We start from the raw sequence: 14,007 nt of genomic DNA on the forward strand, positions 1-14,007 counted from the left end.
ACTATGGGACCAACCCCGAAATCGCGAAAAGAAATTTGCCCAAAACCTCCCTGGCAACGGGAATGCACTTACTTTTTAGCCGCCGTGTAAAGTTTTTACCATATGAAATACGAGTTTAATACTAATTTAGTAATTTGTTATTAAAACATGAGACTTATTTTTAAGAAAGATTTGAAAATTAAAATCGTAGTTTTATTATCCGTATGTCACGTGACCGCAAACGTCAACCGATAGCTAGTTTGCTATAATATCCTTATCAAGTTATCACTTGATCTAGGCGTCTGGCCGCTGTTCATTAGTGGAGGCCAGAGCGGCGAGCCGCAAAAGGGTTAAGAAAATTGAACATGTGCAAACCAAGAAAACGCTATTTATACTGACCATCCATAATAATGTTGATCCACAATATCTGCATGGCGTTGAGCGGGTTGGGTATGCCCATGAGCGTAGCGAGAGCGATAAGCGATAACGCCGCGATGGAGGTGGATAGTTGGAAGCGGACGAAGTTGCGAATATTGTAGAAGATGCATTTGCCTTCTTCTATCGCGGCGCTGAAAATAGAAATAACTGTGTTAATTGATTTCATAACATGTATTTCCTTTACCTTTAATAACGTATTCTCCTTTCGCATGTGGCTTACAGCCCGATTAAAACTTTAAGATACGTCAATTAATAGATCTAGAAACGATGTGGATTAGATATGTCAGTGTCAAATGTGACGTTTCTTCAAACAAAAACGTCACTTTTGAAACTGACATTGATAATGAGTGATGCGTAAAATCTAAGATTATTTCGTGCTTCAAATTTGACATGTATACGAGATGGCGCTGTACAACTGTAACTCTGATTGTTAAAAGTTGACATTTGACATTTCAGCGACCGCAAAACATTGGCGTAAAAATGAAATTACACCTACATGATGGTAGCGAAGAAGCGAAGTCATCATCAACTAGTATCATATCGGCGGCCTCTTCACACACGTCCGTGCCGTTGCCCATAGCAATGCCGATGTCGGCGCGTTTTAAACATAACTTACATGATGGTTACTACACTTACATGATGGTAGCGAAGTCATCGTCGACTAGTATCATATCGGCGGCCTCCTTACACACGTCCGTGCCGTTGCCTATAGCAATGCCGATGTCGGCGCGTTTTAAACATAACTTACATGATGGTTACTACACTTACATGATGGTAGCGAAGTCATCGTCGACTAGTATCATATCGGCGGCCTCCTTACACACGTCCGTGCCGTTGCCTATAGCAATGCCGATGTCAGCTCGTTTTAAACACAACTTACATGATGGTAACTACACTTACATGATGGTAGCGAAGTCATCGTCGACTAGTATCATATCGGCGGCCTCCTTACACACGTCCGTGCCGTTGCCTATAGCAATGCCGATGTCGGCGCGTTTTAAACATAACTTACATGATGGTAACTACACTTACATGATGGTAACTACACTTACATGATGGTAGCGAAGTCATCGTCGACTAGTATCATATCGGCGGCCTCCTTACACACGTCCGTGCCGTTGCCTATAGCAATGCCGATGTCAGCTCGTTTTAAACACAACTTACATGATGGTAACTACACTTACATGATGGTAGCGAAGTCATCGTCGACTAGTATCATATCGGCGGCCTCCTTACACACGTCCGTGCCGTTGCCTATAGCAATGCCGATGTCAGCTCGTTTTAAACACAACTTACATGATGGTAACTACACTTACATGATGGTAGCGAAGTCATCGTCGACTAGTATCATATCGGCGGCCTCCTTACACACGTCCGTGCCGTTGCCTATAGCAATGCCGATGTCAGCTCGTTTTAAACACAACTTACATGATGGTAACTACACTTACATGATGGTAGCGAAGTCATCGTCAACTAGTATCATATCGGCGGCCTCCTTACACACGTCCGTGCCGTTGCCCATAGCAATGCCGATGTCGGCGCGTTTTAAGGCAACGCCGTCGTTTACTCCGTCCCCTGAAACATTACAAGAATAAATTCAGATTTATAATATACATTTAGACTTAGATCTAAACGTACGTACTTAGGTACGTCAGCACACCTGCATAACCCGTGTTTTGCTAGTGTTTGAAACTTTGCATGTCCAGTATTGCCCAGTAGGTTGTGATTATGTCTCTCAACGCTGGGTTTTTAACACGTGAATCTTCTTTAACCTTTTGAACGCCAAACGGCGCATCCATTTGCCGTGCCACTGACGCCACGGGGGTAAAATTTAGTTTTGTGAATAAATAATGCCAACCTAAAAGTGGGGTGTTTTTCAGTAGATTTTCATCAAAAAACGATCGACGTCAAATGCCGTCTTTGGCGTCGTTGTCACGATTTTGCGGTCAAAAGGTTAAAGGAGTTACATGGGATTGCAAAGCTGTAGTCATAACAATAAATTGACTATACATATCATGTGTTTACGCCTCAGCCGGCTAAATTAAATACGCTGACATAATCGCCATCATCTAACTAGTCGATTTACACTCACCGGTCATTCCGACGATGTTCCCGAGCCTCTGAAGCGATTTTACAATCGATAACTTATGTTTCGGCGTCACTCGATAGAAAACGCTGACAGAATCGATGACTCGGTCGAGCTCGTCGTCCGGCATTGTATCCAACTGGTCGCCGGAGAGAGATTGGGAGTGGAGCACGTCTAGACCGACCATTTGAGCTGAAAAAGAAAACATTTTAGTTAGGATGGCTCTTATAAATATATTAACCAATAACCAAGTACAGTCAGCATGAAATAGATAAGATATGTGATGTGATATTCTTTAGTCCCGGCTCGTCACAATGAATTTTTCGGGACTTAAAAAAGAAAGGAAACCGGACTAATCCCAATAAGGCCTAGTTTCCCCTGGGTTGGAAGGTCAGATGGCAGTCGCCTTCGTAAAAACTAGTGCCTACGTCAATTCTTGGGATTAGTTGTCAAGCGGACCCCAGGCTCCCATGAGCCGTGGCAAAATGCTGGGATTAGTCTTTAGTCTTCTATCTTCTAAATCAACGGATGGATTTTATTGATTGAGCTGTCTTATCGATTTGTTGTAACCTTGGGCGGATTCGCGTAACACGATGATTAGTAGATAATTGGGATTTAAAAAATGTGTATTTTGTCTCACATTTTGCTTAATGATAGAGTGAGACGTAATGACATTGGACCAAGATACTGGACAGATGGAATACCACCCTTAGGTCGTGGTGGGTCATATATTCTGCTTCAGTGAATGTTAGTGAAACTTTCTATATACGTACCAACAGCGAGGGCAGTATTTTCACATCAAAGGCAGCTTCTTCGTAGAGTCGCTATGGCGTCGCACACGCCGGGCCGCGGGGGATCACACACTCCGCACACTCCAGTGAATATTAGTGCTCATCAACTTACTATGACTTATTGTAGCGTAATATTTATACACGTACCAACAGCGAGGGCAGTAGGCCTGGCATCTCCCGTCAACATCTTGACATCGACGGCGGCTCTACGTAGAGTGGCTATGGCGTCGCACACGCCGGGCCGCGGGGGATCACACACTCCGCACACTCCAGTGAATATGAGTGCGTCATATTACTATAACTTATTATAAAGTAATCACTACACCTTATAAAACAAAGTCCGCCGCCGCGTCTGTTTGTGTGTTTGTTTGTTTGTATGTTCGCGATAAACTCAAGAACTACTGAACGGATTTTCATGCGGTTTTCACCTATCGATAGAGTGATTCTTGAGGAAGGTTTAAGCGTATAATTTGTTAACCCGTGCGAAGCCGGGACGGGTCGCTAGTATTTGTATACGTACCAACAGCGAGGGCAGTAGGCCTGGCATCTCCCGTCAACATCTTGACATCAACGGCGGCTCTACGTAGAGTCGCTATGGCGTCGCACACGCCGGGTCGCGGGGGATCACACACTCCGGTGTATGTTAGTTCATCTGTCGACCTACTATGACTTATTGTAGCGTAATATTTATACACGTACCAACAGCGAGGGCAGTAGGCCTGGCATCTCCCGTCAACATCTTGACATCAACGGCGGCTCTACGTAGAGTCGCTATGGCGTCGCACACGCCGGGTCGCGGGGGATCACACACTCCGGTGTATGTTAGTTCATCTGTCGACCTACTATGACTTATTGTAGCGTAATATTTATACACGTACCAACAGCGAGGGCAGTAGGCCTGGCATCTCCCGTCAACATCTTGACATCAACGGCGGCTCTACGTAGAGTGGCTATAGCGTCGCACACGCCGGGCCGCGGGGGATCACACACTCCGCACACTCCGGTGTATGTGAGTGCGTCGAGAGATGCGCCGCGAGCTAATGCTATGATTCGGAGACCTGTAAGAAAAAAACAAGTGTTAACACTTTGACCACCAAAGACTACGTCACGCACATACAAGTGAAAAAAAATGTCACACTAAAACGTGACGTAATGGAATGGACATTTTGGGACATCTTTTCTTAATAGTAGGATCGAGAATGCTATGTGAGAGTGAGATTATGAGTAAAATGAGCCCAAGAATGTCCAGATTTGAGAGAATCAGGTTTTCAATATTTATTTTAGAAAACGCCCGTGGGCGTTCAAAAGACTTATGCCATTGTTCAGAATGTATTGTATTGTATAATGCTGTTAAAATTCGTCTGCTCTTATCCGAACAAATCTGCATGTGTCGAGAAAGTAACAACATTTTATGTTTCTACTCGTAACCTCGTGTATACTTAAGTTTAGTGGAGTTTTTGTATTTAATCAGAATATATGAATAGCTGAATATAAAATGTCAAGTAATTTCAAATTGTCGGGTTCTAATTTTTTACGTCAGGATAAATACCAACTAAGGTCTCAAAACTCACCCATTCTCCCAATATTGTACGCCTCAGTCATAAAATCGTTCTGCTTTTCTTTGGTGACTGGCGAATAGTTGCCCGCGCTATCAATATACTGGGTGCACAGCGGTAATATCTTCTCAATAGCTCCCTTTACAAACACCTCTTCTTTCAACTTGCCATCGTTGAATTTTGGGGCGCATTTCACTACCATCATCTTCGTTTCTGAACTGTAACAAGATAGATAAGTTATGGGACAAAGTTACACAAATAGACCATGGGGGCTAGCGGGGGTTAGACGCGAAGTTATCGTTAAGAGAATAAGAGCATGTCAAGGTCATTTTGAACACATCGCCCGCTTAACCTTTTGAACGCCACAGGCGGCAATTGACGTCAACGCAAAATCATGACAACAACGCCAAAGACGGCATTTGACGTCGATCGTTTTTTGATGAAAATCTACTGAAAAACACTCCACTTTTAGGTTAGCATTATTTATTTACAAAACTAAATTTTACCCCCGTGGCGTGAGTGTCACGGCAAATGGATGCGCCGTTTGGCGTTCAGAAGGTTAACAACTTCTGCTGCTAACAACGTGACGTACATACAGGGAGGCTAAAAATAAGTGCATTCCCGTTGCCAGGGAGGTTTTGGGATTTGAACCCCGGCTGTCAAACGATAAGCAGCTGATTTTGCTAGGTCCCTTGTAATTATTTTAATTTTAATGATATTTCATGTAATATTAAGCATTAAAAGTGTGAATCAAATAGTTTTAACATTAAGTTTTATGTATACATAATAAGTGAAGTGCTTTAGTGACGTTTACTAGTGTCTTGTAATATCTCAGATTTGTAGCCGTTACAGGTTATAAGTTTGAAACCTGCGTTCGCCTTGGAATCCTTTCTGGGTTTTTTTTCATCACTAATATTTACTAAATGTGTTTATAATAAAGCGTTGATCATTGTACAGGGTTAGAACGCAGTGTAGATACAGTCAATCGTCACTATTTCACGTAAGTACGTACCTAAATATCACTTAGCTTGAGTGAGCGATTCCTTGTTTATTTTTGGGTTTAATTTCAATTGCAAAACTGTCTACAATGCTTACCCGCAGAGCAGCCGCAGCGGCTCGCCAGCAGGAGACTGATAAACTCCAACTTACCTTGCTGGAGTTGAAAATATCCAAGGAATCTTGTGCTCAATTGCTCAGTGAAAGGGAAGACAGTGAGAAGGAACTATTATTAGTACTTAGTAGCAATGATAAGCTTAAAAAGGAACTTTGCTCATTAGAAGCTGACTACAATAATGTAAATTCAGAGCGGGCCCGGCTTCAGGAGACCGTTGACAGGTTCACTGAGTGTAGTGCTGCGTATGAGCAGGCCCTGAAGGACATCAACTCATTGGAGAGAGCACTGCACGACGCCCACGAACAAATCTATGAGCTACAGGAGGCCCAACACAATGCAGCAGCGGCACACTCTCAGAGCTTGTTCGAAGAACTGGTCCGGCCCGACTCTCAGTTGGTTACCACACCAATTGAAAACCTTGTGGCCACTACAGATTTAGCCTATGATACTACCACACCAAGGTTAGTAAATTGCAGCGGGAACAAACTAAAGAAATATATTAAATTAAATAGACTCATAAAAAAAAACCAAAACTTGTCAAAAATAAATAAATTGTTTTTTAAAAAATTGAGATTTTGTAAAATTAATGTTAATTTAGTGGATAAGTTAGATTTATATTCTGCCCAGTTAGAAAATAGTCAATTGCAATATGAAACCGACACACAGACTTTAAAATTAAAAATTCAGAGTTTGGAGGATTCCATAGAATCCTTAGAAAAAATAAATGAGAGTTCTAAAAAGGTGATTAATGAATATTCTTTGGCCATGGATGATTTAATATCCCAGATTAAGCTTAATTCAGAACGGTTTGAGTCACTGACCAATGCCCAGTCATGTACTTGTAAGCAAGTGACTGAACATTCGTCGACCAGTTTACTCGACCTAAGCCTGTGTGACGGTTTACCACAACAGCATGTAAATGATAATAGCTCCTTCCACACTACACAACAAAGCACACCTAAACCTAATGTTATTATGTATTCTGATGAAATTGGAAGCAATATGAGCTCATTTTTAAGCTTTTACCTAAAGGGACTTAGTACAATCAGCAATTGTCTGCCTCACAGTAGCTTTGAAAATATTTTAAAACAAATTTTAAATGACAGTAATATTAATTCTAAGACAACACTGCTTATTCTTATGGGGAATAGGGGTAATGTGAACAAAAATAATTTAATTAAATACTTTGAACAGTTAAACTCGCTTGCAGTGCATGAAATTATTTTTTTCACATTCCCCTATTGTGAGCAAATGTCAGAGGCAGAAAATACCACTAGACATAAGTTAAATATATCTCTATATAATCTTTGTACATATAGTAGTAAGTTTAGCATAATTGACACTAACAATTTTGTTAGTAAATACCATATGCCTATGGTGTTTTTGACTAAAGGCAAGTGTTGCCTTTCAAATTATTACAAAAGACAAATAGCTTTATCGCTATCATATTTACTTGACATTTCTGCCAAGAATTTGGTAGACAATTCTGCTCCTATTGAGCAGCCCAGTATGAACATGGAATTGGTTCCAGTCATAACCAATGATTTAATAGATTTAAACTAGCTGTTAAGACAAAAGATTCTGTCTCTGGCAATTTAGTTTTAAATAAATATAATGAAAAATACTGCAAACATGGAAAGTATATCCACCTGGTGCATCAAAATATTCAATGTATTAGAGGAAAAAATTTACAGATAGAACTTTTTTTGAATGATTTTAATATTGATATTTTATGTCTTACTGAACATTGGTTAAATAATAATGAATTAATGCCCCAATTTAATAATCACCAGGCGGGAAGTTCGTTCACCAGACTTAGTTCCATACATGGTGGGTCATTAATTATACTAAATAGTCAGTTAAAATTTAAGGAACGTAAGGACATTGTATCCATGTCTGTTGAACGGACTATAGAACTAAGTGCAGTAGAATTAGAGCAATTTATTGTTGTCTGTGTGTATAGGCCGCCATTAAGTAATTTTGAATTATTTGAAAACATAATGGAATCTGCCCTACTTAAAATATCATCTTCTAGTAAGAAATTGCTTATATGCGGCGACTTTAATGTAAATATTATGGAAAATTCAACAATGTCTTGTAGATTATTGAATCTTTTTAAATCTTGTAATCTCAACCACATGTTTATGGAGCCCACTAGAGTGACTGCTACTAGTGCAACCTGCATAGATAATATTTTCACAGATATTTTTCCTATTGCTAAAAAAGTTATCAGCAATTTAGAATCAGACCACTTAGGTCAATTAATGGTATTTGAGGCATTAAGGAAAAATACCATGAGAAAACAAATAACTTTTGTACCAGTAACCTCAGACCGCGTGGAAAGAATGAAGCTAAGTTTAGTTCAGGCGCTACCCTTTTTGTCTTCCGATATGAGTCCTAATAGTATGTATAATTCATTCTTTCACACTTTTATGGATCATTATAATGCGATATTCACCTCAAAATCGGTCGTAGTTAGTAGTGCATCAGTTTTTAGTGAGTGGGCTACTGCGGACTTACATCAAAGAAGACGTGAACTGTATGCCTTATATGAGGAACGGCGGTTTAATCAGAGTGATGAATTTAAAGAACATGTGAAGGAGTATTCGAAGAAGTTTAAAGTAGATTGTCACATAGCTAAGCGAAATTATCTAAGTCAGAAAATAACAAGTAGTTCCGACATTGTTAAAGCAACCTGGAAAGTTATAAATGTGGAGACTGGTCGCTCGAAACATACAATTAAAGAACTTAAACTAAACATTGATAACAAAATTATAGATTCCAATTTAGAAGTAGCTACAGAATTTGAAAAATTTTTCACCGAGGTACCAGTATCCACAACTAAGGATTTAAATTCATCACCCTCATCTGCTGTTACATTATTAAAACATAACGCTCCAGAGTGTTGTGGAGACCTTCATTTTGAACATGTTTGTACCTCAGATGTAATAAAGGCGTTTAAATCAATTAATGTCAAAAAAACTAATGACCTCTGGGGAGTCTCTGTCCATGCTGTCAAATCCTTAGTAGAAATTGTAGCGCCTGACTTGGTAGTTATATTTAACAACAGTGTTGATTGCGGCGAGTTTCCTGATCTAATGAAACATAGTAAAGTAATTCCTTTATTTAAATCTGGTAGCAGCTCTGACCCCACTAACTTTAGACCGATATCTGTGCTACCAACATTTAGCAAGATTTTTGAAAAATTAGTTCTTTCTCAATTAGTACGACATTTTAACGTTAATAATTTGATGCATAATAAGCAGTTTGGTTTTACACGGGGTCGCTCAACAACCGATGCTGGTGTTGAGCTAATTAAGCATATTTTCGATGCCTGGGAGGAGTCACGAGATGCTTTAGGTGTCTTCTGTGATTTATCTAAGGCCTTCGACTGTGTTTGTCATGAAACATTAATCAGGAAACTTTATTATTACGGAGTTAGAGGATCGGCACTGAATTTACTTAAGTCCTACTTAAATGGTAGAATACAAAGGGTCGATGTGAATGGACAGCGATCACCTGGGTCATTGGTCTCTATGGGTGTACCACAGGGGTCAATATTGGGGCCTTTCCTGTTCCTTATCTACATAAATGACTTGCCATTCCTTGTTAAGACCCACCATGATATAGTATTGTTTGCAGACGACACCTCACTTATTTTCAAAGTCAAACGACAGCAACAAGCTTACAATGATGTAAACAATGCTATTTCAAAAGTAGTAAATTGGTTCAATGTTAATAATTTACTGTTAAATGAGAAAAAGACTAAATGTATTAAGTTTGTCACTAGTAGTAACGTAAGGCATGTGCAAACAAGTGTCATTGTGAAGGATGAGGAATTGGAATTAGTTGATAGTACAGTTTTTCTTGGTATAACTTTAGATTCTAAACTCCAGTGGGGTCCCCATATTGCTACTCTTTCGAATAGACTGAGCTCTGCAGCTTTTGCAGTGAGCAAAATCCGTCAGTTAACTGACGTGAAAACAGCTCGATTAGTATATTTTAGTTACTTCCATAGCATTATGGCATATGGTATTTTACTGTGGGGCGGTGCTTCAGAGATAAATACCATTTTTGTTCTGCAGAAGAGGGCTATTCGAGCAATATACAAAATGAACCATAGAGACTCACTTAGAGATAAATTTAAGGAAATTGACATAATGACAGTGCACTGTCAATACATTTATGACAATATTCTGTATGTACATAAAAATATTGTAAATTTTAGGAAAAATTGTGAAATTCATAATATTAATACTAGAAATAAACATAAGCTCGCAGTGCCCTTCACTCGGCTCCATAAAATTAAAAAATCATTCATGGGTAATTGTGTAAGATTTTATAATAAACTTCCAAACCATATTACTGAATTATCTATTAATAAATTTAAGAATTATGTAAAGCGTAAACTTATTTCTAAAGCTTATTATACCACACAAGACTACATGAATGATATTACAACGTGGGATTAATTGTTATTCGAAATGATTATTTATTTATTAGGTATATTTGATTATTGATGAGGAAATGGATATTCCGATGTAATACTATCTACTTCTTTTGTTACTTATGCTTTTTTTTTTGACATTTAGATTTTATTCTAGAAATTCTAGACTAGTATTTTTTTTATACAATCTTTTTAATGTTTGACGATCCTTTTGTGAAATTTTTAGTGTTAAATTTGATATGTATAATAATCCAATTTTATTATGGAATAATATTAACATCAATAAATTGCTCTGATAATTAGATTAAGATTAATTACGATTCATAAGAGCTTGTTGCTAGGCCTACATGAATAAAGTAAATTTTGTTTGTTTGTTTGTTTGATTATACTGAGCACCTTTTACTGTGGGACCAACCCAGAAATCGCGAAAAAAAATTTGGCTGTTTCATACATTTTCGCTGGTCCATTTTCTATGGGAGGGTGAGTAATTAGGGTTCTGTACTCAAAAGGTAAAACGGGACCCTATTACTAAGACTTCGCTGTCCGTCCGTCCGTCCGTCCGTCCGTCTGTCTGTCACCAGGCTGTATCTCACGAACCGTGATAGCTAGACAGTTGAAATTTTCACAGATGATGTATTTCTGTTGCCGCTATAACAACAAATACTAAAAACAGAATAAAATAAAGATTTAAATGGGGCTCCCATACAACAAACGTGATTTTTGACCAAAGTTAAGCAACGTCGGGCGTGGTCAGTACTTGGATGGGTGACCGTTTTTTTTTGCATTTTTGTTCCGTTTTTTTTTTTCATTATGGTACGGAACCCTTCGTGCGCGAGTACGACTCGCACTTGCCCGGTTTTTTTTTTCCGCGATTTCGAGCAATCATAGTGTCGCATTGCGTATGTTTTGTACCAGGTGGTGGTTGTTGTAAGTACCAGGACTGTAAATAGTTATTTTTAAGTTTTTATTAGGATAGGACTAGGACGTCTGAGGTTAATAATTCTTTAAGTTTAGGTTCTAAGTCAAGTTTAGTATCATTATCAACTAAATCAAAGATTTCATCTAAATCGGTTCAGCGTTTATTGATTTCCCATACAATCCTACACCTCACCTTTCATTTTTAAGGGTTTTTTTTTGGAATAAAAACTATCCTATGTTCTTCCCCGGGACTCAAACTATCTCTATACCAAATTTTATCTAAATCGGTTCAGCGGTTATTGAATCCCCATACAAATTTCCACCTCCCTTTTTACACCCTTTAGGGATTATTTGTGACATTAAAAGTATCCTATGTTCTTTCCTGGGACTCAAACCATCTCTATACCAAATTTCAACTAAATTGGTTCAGCAGTTTAAGCGTGAAGAGGAATAATAAAAAAGTATTTTTTATTATCCTATGTTCCTTCCTGGGGCTCAAACCATCTCTATACCAAATTTCAACTAAATTGCTTCAGCAGTTTAAGCGTGAAGAGGAATAAGAAAAAAAGATTTTTTCATATTTTATGTGTTTTACGTCGGAATGGTGCCGGAATGATATCATAAATGAATTCGGCATCCCCGATTTATACGAAAACGATACCAAACTTGGCCTAGTAACTAAAATGATATAGATATCAAGATAAAGTTGAGATCAAAAATTTACATCAAAAATCTCGGTGGCTCCACTTCTTAAATCCATCCTTGGGTCCTAAGGACCAATCCATCCAAAGTAAATCTTTTGTTCAAGCAACGCCGTCGTTTAGGGCTTCCACCCTCGACTAATAACTACAAATACTAAAAAGTACGGAACCCTCGGTGGGCGAGTCCAACTCGCACTTGTCCGGTTTTTCTTGGAAAGAGAGGTTCGATTTCGTTCATTCAGTGGCGGTACATTCATTCACTGAATGAATAAGCCACCTACAAAAATACTAAAATCCTTGATAATACAACGGAACCTGAACAAAATATCTCAAGAGTACACTGGTACGTACTACGACGACACAGCGTTAGCCAGTTTACGCTCGGTAAAGCGACATCTACCGACACATTGAGAAAACACGCACTAGGCTATTGGAATTTGGGTCCACGGTATGGGATCCAAGTGAGAAAAACCGGCCAAGTGCGAGTCGGACTCGCCCACCGAGGGTTCCGTACTTTTTAGTATTTGTTGTTATAGCGGCAATAGAAATACATCATCTGTGAAAATTTGAACTGTCTAGCTATCACGGTTCATGAGATACAGCCTGGTGACAGACGGACGGACGGATGGACGGACAGTGGAGTCTTAATTAGTAATAGGGTCCCGTTTTTACCCTTTGGGTACGGAACCCTAAAATGTACACCCTGATGTTAGAGAAGATCCAAAGGAAATTTGCGAGATTTCTCTACAAGAGGCAGTATGGGTATCCCTTTCTGTTTCCCTCTCTTTTCGTGACAGGGATGGCAGATACACTCGAATTACGGCGCAAACTACTTGCGATACACTACTACCAACTGCTCAATAACTTTCAACAGTTTATCCGCGTATTTACGATACAAGTGCGGAAAACAGGAAATGGAGGAGTGGCGATAAATTAAAACACGACCGAAGGGAGTGTATTAAATCGACATGAGTTGCGAATTACCTAGTCGCACGTGTATCGTACAACGTTTTACAGTACATAGGGCCCTTTAAACTTTTGACATACGCCCGAAAAGTGCTATTTTACGCACTAGTGCGGGAAAATAGGACAATATGTACTGTAAAAATGTTTTTGTTAATGTGTCATAGGTTGGTATTCCATCCGTCCAATATCTTGGTCCAATGTGTATTTGCGTCTCACATTCTGCTTAATGAGAGAGTGGGACGCAATGCACATTGGACAGGTGGAATACCACCCTAATACAGGAGGATTTATGAGACGTGAGCAGGACTAATCCTGTACACTCAGTAACTGATAATTGATCGATCACCGTCGCATTTAGGTGAAACAACCCCACTTAAGTATTCCTATTTTTTTACTTTTTGGTGAGCGCAAATTTAATTCTCTACAATCAGGGTCACCCTACAGGACCTAATTAATAAACATAAAACCTCTTTAACCGCAATGACAGCATTTTGATTACAATGAAAATAAACTATCAAACTTGAGTGAGATACGAGTTTTCAAAAGTAACCAGTCCGTGATGACATTCAATTTGATACATAATAATATCGGTAGTTTAGTATTCTAATTTTAGGGTGACCATGCATGTCGTAAATAAATTAATAACTTTTTTTTCAACACTACTAGAAAATTAACGTCAGTCTCACTAATACTGATACGAAACAGTTGCTTATAATTTACCAAACGCGCAGTGTTAGTCCTGCTCACGTCTCCTGAGTCATCCTGTATAGTCTGTACGGAAAGAGAAGAGTCGTGATGGTGTGGAAAGAGAAGATCGATGACTTATTTTTCCGCACAGACTAGTGTGTTCCGCACAGACACAGTGGCAGTCACTGGGCGGTTCACCTATATTCGTTAAATCTCAATGGTGGTTTTAAACATTCATTCAACGAATGAACCAGCCACCTACAAAAACTAAAAAACAGTTGATTATTATATTATGCTTAGTAAAATCTTATCACAGTACATTAG

General features: G+C 39.0%; 1 protein-coding gene and 1 long non-coding RNA gene across 2 annotated transcripts in view; both read right to left on the reverse strand.

The window, feature by feature from the left end:
• Positions 1–14,007, reverse strand: part of LOC134795743 (uncharacterized) — a 147,379-nt gene that overhangs the window by 23,112 nt on the left and 110,260 nt on the right. The window lies entirely within an intron of this gene.
• LOC134795724 (calcium-transporting ATPase type 2C member 1) overlaps positions 1–14,007 on the reverse strand; it is a 115,247-nt gene that overhangs the window by 20,114 nt on the left and 81,126 nt on the right. The window contains exons 10-14 of the mRNA XM_063767674.1: positions 4,866–5,068; positions 4,173–4,352; positions 2,510–2,695; positions 1,866–1,992; positions 379–548 (exon numbers count right to left, since the gene is read on the reverse strand). Of these exons, the coding sequence (XP_063623744.1) occupies positions 379–548; positions 1,866–1,992; positions 2,510–2,695; positions 4,173–4,352; positions 4,866–5,068 (866 nt within the window). The remainder of the gene's footprint in view (positions 1–378; positions 549–1,865; positions 1,993–2,509; positions 2,696–4,172; positions 4,353–4,865; positions 5,069–14,007) is intronic.

Source organism: Cydia splendana, chromosome 12, assembly GCF_910591565.1.
Source record: "Cydia splendana chromosome 12, ilCydSple1.2, whole genome shotgun sequence".
Classification (NCBI taxonomy): Eukaryota; Metazoa; Arthropoda; class Insecta; order Lepidoptera; family Tortricidae; genus Cydia; species Cydia splendana.